The sequence below is a fragment of the Cibotium barometz genome, chromosome 43 (assembly GCF_041138505.1).
Source record: "Cibotium barometz isolate CiBa-2024 chromosome 43, ASM4113850v1, whole genome shotgun sequence".
Taxonomy (NCBI): domain Eukaryota; kingdom Viridiplantae; phylum Streptophyta; class Polypodiopsida; order Cyatheales; family Cibotiaceae; genus Cibotium; species Cibotium barometz.
Window position 1 is genome coordinate 42,190,069 of NC_141088.1, and position 6,000 is coordinate 42,196,068.

At 42.6% G+C, this 6,000-nt stretch overlaps 2 protein-coding genes across 4 annotated transcripts in view; one reads left to right on the forward strand and one right to left on the reverse strand.

Moving 5' to 3' along the window:
• LOC147613926 (uncharacterized) overlaps nucleotides 1-2,215 on the forward strand; it is a 37,621-nt gene extending 35,406 nt beyond the window's left edge. For both annotated transcript variants that reach the window (XM_086781923.1, XM_086781924.1), the window contains exon 3: nucleotides 1,819-2,215. In XM_086781923.1, coding sequence (XP_086638049.1) covers nucleotides 1,819-1,936 — 118 coding nt within the window. In that variant the 3' untranslated portion in view covers nucleotides 1,937-2,215. The remainder of the gene's footprint in view (nucleotides 1-1,818) is intronic.
• A 2,183-nt stretch (nucleotides 2,216-4,398) lies between these two features.
• LOC147613927 (glycosyltransferase BC10-like) overlaps nucleotides 4,399-6,000 on the reverse strand; it is a 2,755-nt gene continuing 1,153 nt past the window's right edge. For both annotated transcript variants that reach the window (XM_086781926.1, XM_086781925.1), the window contains one exon: nucleotides 4,399-5,714. In XM_086781926.1, coding sequence (XP_086638052.1) covers nucleotides 4,528-5,714 — 1,187 coding nt within the window. In that variant the 3' untranslated portion in view covers nucleotides 4,399-4,527. The remainder of the gene's footprint in view (nucleotides 5,715-6,000) is intronic.

Genomic DNA, 6,000 nt, shown 5'->3' on the forward strand with positions numbered 1-6,000 from the left:
AGGCCGACCAGCACATGGGGAGGCTATCTAAGAGATCTCCCATTCTCTTGCAAAAAGCATCTCATTCCTCAAGAGTTCATCAAGCATCTTAGTGAACATGTGTGCCTAAAATTTCTAGAGCATACTATTCAGCCTTCAAACACCCCGTGCTTCATCCCCCAGGCAACATAGAAGATCCTCTCATCTTCAGCCAGAATATGTGCATATCCTCAGCAGATCTGGACTTGCATACGTGACTTCATAGAGTCTTCTATAGTGCTATTGGGTCAGCATATGGTTCAGCCAGTGTTCGGTCTTCCTTGTCCTTGCGTTTGGCAGTCGACGGACATCATTCACATCATTTTGTACAAGTTCTCCAAAGTAATACAAGCAAATACTCTTGCTTGCAGGGTGCAGGGGGTGCTTTGGTGGGTAATGGGGACCCAATCTCGTGTTGACTCTTATCATCTCTCTGAAGTAAAGTGGATTGCATAAATTCACAAGTTTAAAGAAGGCTTTGTTGCATGTCACAACGGTCAACCTATATTGCATGCTACAGGGGCTGCTCAATCACACACACACACATACAGACACACAACCAGAGGTTCACACACACACGAGGGCATGAGACTCCGAATCCCAACACTTTAATAGGAAAGATGGGCTTGGCTGATCAACAGTCTAATAGGACCTAATCTAGTAACACTCATAAAATTGACTTCCCCCCTTGTTGAGATTTGACTTGCAGAAAAGAGAGGAGAGAGGCGGTAGCATATTGTCCCGTTAGCTTCGAGAAACTTTTTAAAACTTCTAGAATGTTGCAAAAGCAGCTTTGGTTTGAAAACTTATATACATCAGCTAGGTATTTGCCATGCTGGAATGGTTTTTGTGATTCCTTTTTATGGTTTTTGTGATTCTTTTTTTATGTCTATCTCTTCTATTTTTTAAACATGTAGTGCATATAGCCTCATAGGTGCTGATCGAGTGCCCAAGGGTTGCTCAAATGTTTCCAATTGCTGCTGCTCCTGTCAAATACTGGCTGGTTCTGTGCCTTGCCCACGTGTTCAACATTATGCCTAACTTGTCTGCTCGAGATTTTGGATTTTTTGGAACAAGGGAAATTGGGTATTCTGTCTGCTCAAACTTGGCAAATCCTTATAATGAAGGCATTACACCTAAAACACCTAAAGGGAAGCGTCGCTTTCTTACATCGATTACCTCTTCGCCATTTAGTAAAGAGAGCCTTGTGTTACATGCATGAAGTCCAACACTCAATGCACGTGGCATGCTAGTAGGACTTGGCCTTAGTTGAGGAATTGGCTATCTTGTGATCCGTAATCTTTGAAGGGGCATAAGGGGCCATGAGTTTGAGACAGGGCACTCAAAACATTCAACATCAAGTTGTTCTTGAATGTGAATGAAAAAATGTAAATTATGCATGGAAGATGGCAGATCTACAAAATGGAACCCCTCCCCTTTTTTCTGTACCTGACACCTGGATAGGCAAGTGCATTTAAATGTACTTAAAAGCATTTCCAGATGACTGCCTTCCACCTCCGGAGAAGTGCTCAGTTCAATGCTTTATCTATGAAGATTTATCTACTAAAGTCGCTTATTTATGCATGAAGATTTTAAGGTTGCATATTTATGCATGAAGATTTATCTACTAAGGTTGCATATTTATGCATGAACCTGCACCTACTCTTGGGCACTGATGAGGTGAGTGGGAATGTATTCTATGCTATGTGATCATTGATGGAGTCAATGATTTGAAGCTTTGTCAGTAGACTCTTATGGAGTGAAAATAACACTTTTGGTTTTTGCCAAATTTTTGGACAGATGGGCACGCAATGACCCACTTCGAACTACTTACAACAACAAGATGGCTGGCATGAATAGGCCTATTGCAAAACCTCAAGGCAGCAAGAAGCTGAAAGATTGGGAGAACACTAAATAAGGTGTTATATTATCTGTCTTGAAGTGACCTTCCTGTACTGACACACTCGTCAATCTGCAGTGGGACTGAGCAACAGTGCATCGAGAAACATGCTGTATTGGTCTTGTTTTCATGCATAAAAGGTAGATTAATGTTTAAGATGTGCTAGCAGATTTGTCCTCATGCCCACATATTGTATGCAATGTCCAGGACATTTCTTTGGGCTGTATCTAAAAGTAGAATGTTCTTTTTGGTCAGCCTTTGCAAATGTAGATATATAGATAAAGTGTTTGCCCAAAAGTGGAATGGTCTTTTTTGGTCAGCCTTTGCAATGGTAGATATATAGATGAAGTGTTCGCTCAAAGACGGGGCGCATTGCTGGGTCTTTTCACTTGTAAAAGAGTGTTTCACTTTAACTCTCTCTCTCTCTCTCTCTCTCTCTCTCTGTGCACCTTATGAACATGTGCCAGTTATGGAACCTACAATGCAACCCTTTCCACGGGAAGACCCAACCCCAAAACAGCTCCGAGAAGCGCATCTCTTAAAAACAAGGCAGGCCTTCTCTGTTGATCTTCCGCTTGGTTCTTTTTTATGTTTTTTTTTAATGGTTTTGGTTTTGGTTTTTGTTTTCTGGGGGGAAGGGGGATTACAGAAATTAATCCAGTGCTTCCTGACAGCTATAGAGGTATAGCAATGTCCATTTAAGGATGCTACACATTTGCCTAGTGCTGTTATTTGACCTCATCTTTGCCACATTTTGTTTCCACAAATCAAAGTAGAAGAAACTGAAAAAAAAGGAATTGAAAAGGTGATTTGTTCAGCTTACAAGACCTTGTTTTACATCCATAGAGGACCTAATCATAGTTGTTTTTTTTGGTCAATGATACATGCCTCCATGGTATAAAGCATAGCTGAGGTTGACAGAACATTGATTATGGCATCCCTTCTATATGTAGATTCCATCCATTATTAAAGGCAGATTCAGTCTAAGCACCCGTGCCATATATATATATATATATAGATAGATATATATATAGAGAGAGAGAGACGATTGAAGTGTCTATATGCTTGAAAATTTAAAATAATAACTACAACTTGATCGGTATTGAGACAAAAGCTCTTTTAAGACTTGGGAGTTTTCCAAGTTAAAATTGCACCTAGGCTGCCCATCTATTCTATTAAACAGAAGCTTTCCTTCTTGCCATGTGTCACTCTCTCTAGCATCTCCCTAGTCTCCTATCTCCTCACTTCCTCCTCTAGCCACGTGGTCGTAGTGTACAAAGGGGCAGACTCCACGTGGTAGTAGTGTACAAAGGGGAAGACTGTGCACGGGTAGGGGTAGTGTTGCAGCGGTGCGCGGGTGCAGGACTAGTCTTCGTTAAAAGAAACTCTACATTGAGGGACTTGCACTAACTGGAACCCTTTGAACTCTATCCTAATTAGAAATTGTGCCCAAGCCAGTCATATTATAAAAGCTACAAAACATGGAGGCACTTGTACACACTGGATAGGCTTTTCGAGGAAACTCTATTCTGTATATGCATGTGGTTACCAGTACATCTTTCTTTGAGTGATCCCCAAGTGGAATTTTAACTTTGCGGGAGGTTATTGAGGAGTAAATGACAAGTTCACACCTTCAACGAATTTTTAGTTACCATGTTGCAAAAAAAAGCACCAACATTTTTTGATGGTTAAAAAAAAAAAACAGAAGAGGATTAAGAGATAAGGGAAGATAATGTGTCGTGGGAACTATAGTGGATGCTAGATTTGCTACCATTAAGTGTGGATCCAGATAAAAAATCTGTAGTGGTCCTCTATCAAACAATAGTCATCTTCATCAACCCGGGTCTGACCAATTGCAAGTATTTATCCATAAAATAATCGGATTGTTGTGAGAAGGGTGAAGTGGAGTGATGATTAGCATTATAAATTTGTTCACATGGCAGCCACAGAGAATTAAGGATTTAGTTGCTTTAGTTATCGTATATATCAACAAATTGTCCTTTGTGTATTTCAAAGCTTGCTTAGGAGTATTCAAACGAGGTCTTGACCTTTGTCATGTGCTCAATTCCATGAAAAGACTTGTTGAACATCGATAGACTCAAATGTGTACTCACATGAGAAAAACCTGTTTGGAAACAGCTTTCACTTGGAGCAGGATCCACCCAAATTTGAATTTAAGAAAGCCACCTTTTTTTTTTGTGGAATGATTCAAGGATAGCAGACACAGCATGCATTCTTGTTGACACTTAGACAGTAAAGCTATGCAAGTACCTCCTTTTAGCAGTACGTGTGTGTGAGGGAGGGGGTGTGTGTGTGTGTGGGGGGGGGGGGGGGGGGGGGGGGAATACCTTCACTTTCGCAAGAAAAAGCAAAATGTTCTCAAAGAAGAGTGGTGGGGTGACCATAAAACAAAGCTGCCACCACCATTATGTAGCGACATGAGAATCAACTGGGGTAGATGCTATATACGCTTTTGAGAGTTTGCTCATATGATTTACTAGCTTTCCCGAAGGTTAGTTTTTCCTCAACCCCCAAAACTAAGGGTTTTTAATCAACTTAACATTGCTATGGAGTCCTAGCTACTATAATTATGCCATTTGAGGCGTTAATTAGTAACCAAGCACCTTGGCAGAGAGCTTTGCAAGAGGAGCAGCAGAGTCTTTAGTGAACTTGCGAGCAAAGAGGTAGGGTACAAAGCTATAATCAAAATGGTGGTGGCTAGAAGTACAACCACTATGGGTGAGGTTACAAGGAGGGAGGTTAGAGGTGTGATTAGTGGTGGGTGATGCAGGGGTGATTAGAGGCAAGCGTTGTTTGAGGTTCTTAATTTTGCGGATGAGGTTAGGGGAGATGTGAGATTTGGAGAAAGCAGAGGGGGAGCCCCTGTCAAGGTTGGCATGGGACCAATCCACAAACATGATGGTTTTGTTGGCCAAGGCAGATGGGTCATGCAGGGAGAGGAGAGTTTGGATGTATTGTTCATCAGGGGTGCAGACTCTGATGGATCTCTTGCATTTGGCCTTGAATGTTTTGTAGAGGGCGAGGTCGCCCACAATGAGGGAAGCATGGGGGCGCTTCAGGGCCATCCACATTTCTCCTTTTCTAAGGTATTTGTGTGAGAAATGGGGCAAGGTGTTCCACGAGTAGTACTCTGGGGGGGGCTTGAAAGCTTGCACAAAGCTAAGGTTGGAGTTGATGAGATAATTGTAGGCGTAAGGGAAGGGTCGTATGGGGATGGCCGACTCGCACAGGAACACGAACCACTGGTTGTTCGCTGATGTGTCGAGCAGCGAGTGGGCGAGGAGCCTCCTCATCGCATCCGCCACGTTGAAGGAGAATCTCGCCACCCCCTTGCTCGGAATCTCCCTGCACTCGAAAAAAGATCCCTTCCGGAATCTGAATCTCGGTCTCGCATGCACGTACACCGAGTACAGATCCCGCCTCGGCGCCGTGGCGAAGAATCTCCTCCACAGCGCCTCGTGCGGTATCCCACCCCTCACCAAGAACAAGAACGCCACCCTCGCCGCCGCCGCCCCTCCTCCTCCTCCTCCCGCCGCCTCCTCATCACAATAATCACTGCTTAACGTATGATTAACTATTCTTCCACCTGCATTATCATTACCTTGCTTATTAATCACAGCAATTCTCGCTGCATTAGCTTGCAGACTTGCTGCTGCCTGCAGCATCTCGCTCTCATTCCTATACGCTGCCCTTATTGCCTTGTGCAATTCGCATGTTTTCTGGCATAGCTTTGGCTTTGCATTCACCTGCACCACGTTTAATCGGCTCTCAAACCCTGCACATCCAGATACACGTCCGCGACCACTCTTAATTATCTTCTTTTAGAGGTAATGCTTAATTCAATTTATTAAGCACAACACACACATCATGCACATGCATCAATCATGCACATTTTAATAACCAGTATACCACTGATGCATCAATCATACATCTTCATTGATTTAATACCTCGGCCGGATAATGGTTAGTTTATTGCATCCAAAATTACAAAATGGATTTATATATTATGTCACAATTCACAAGTAGAATGTCTTGTATGTCACAATTGAAGGTTTTCTATG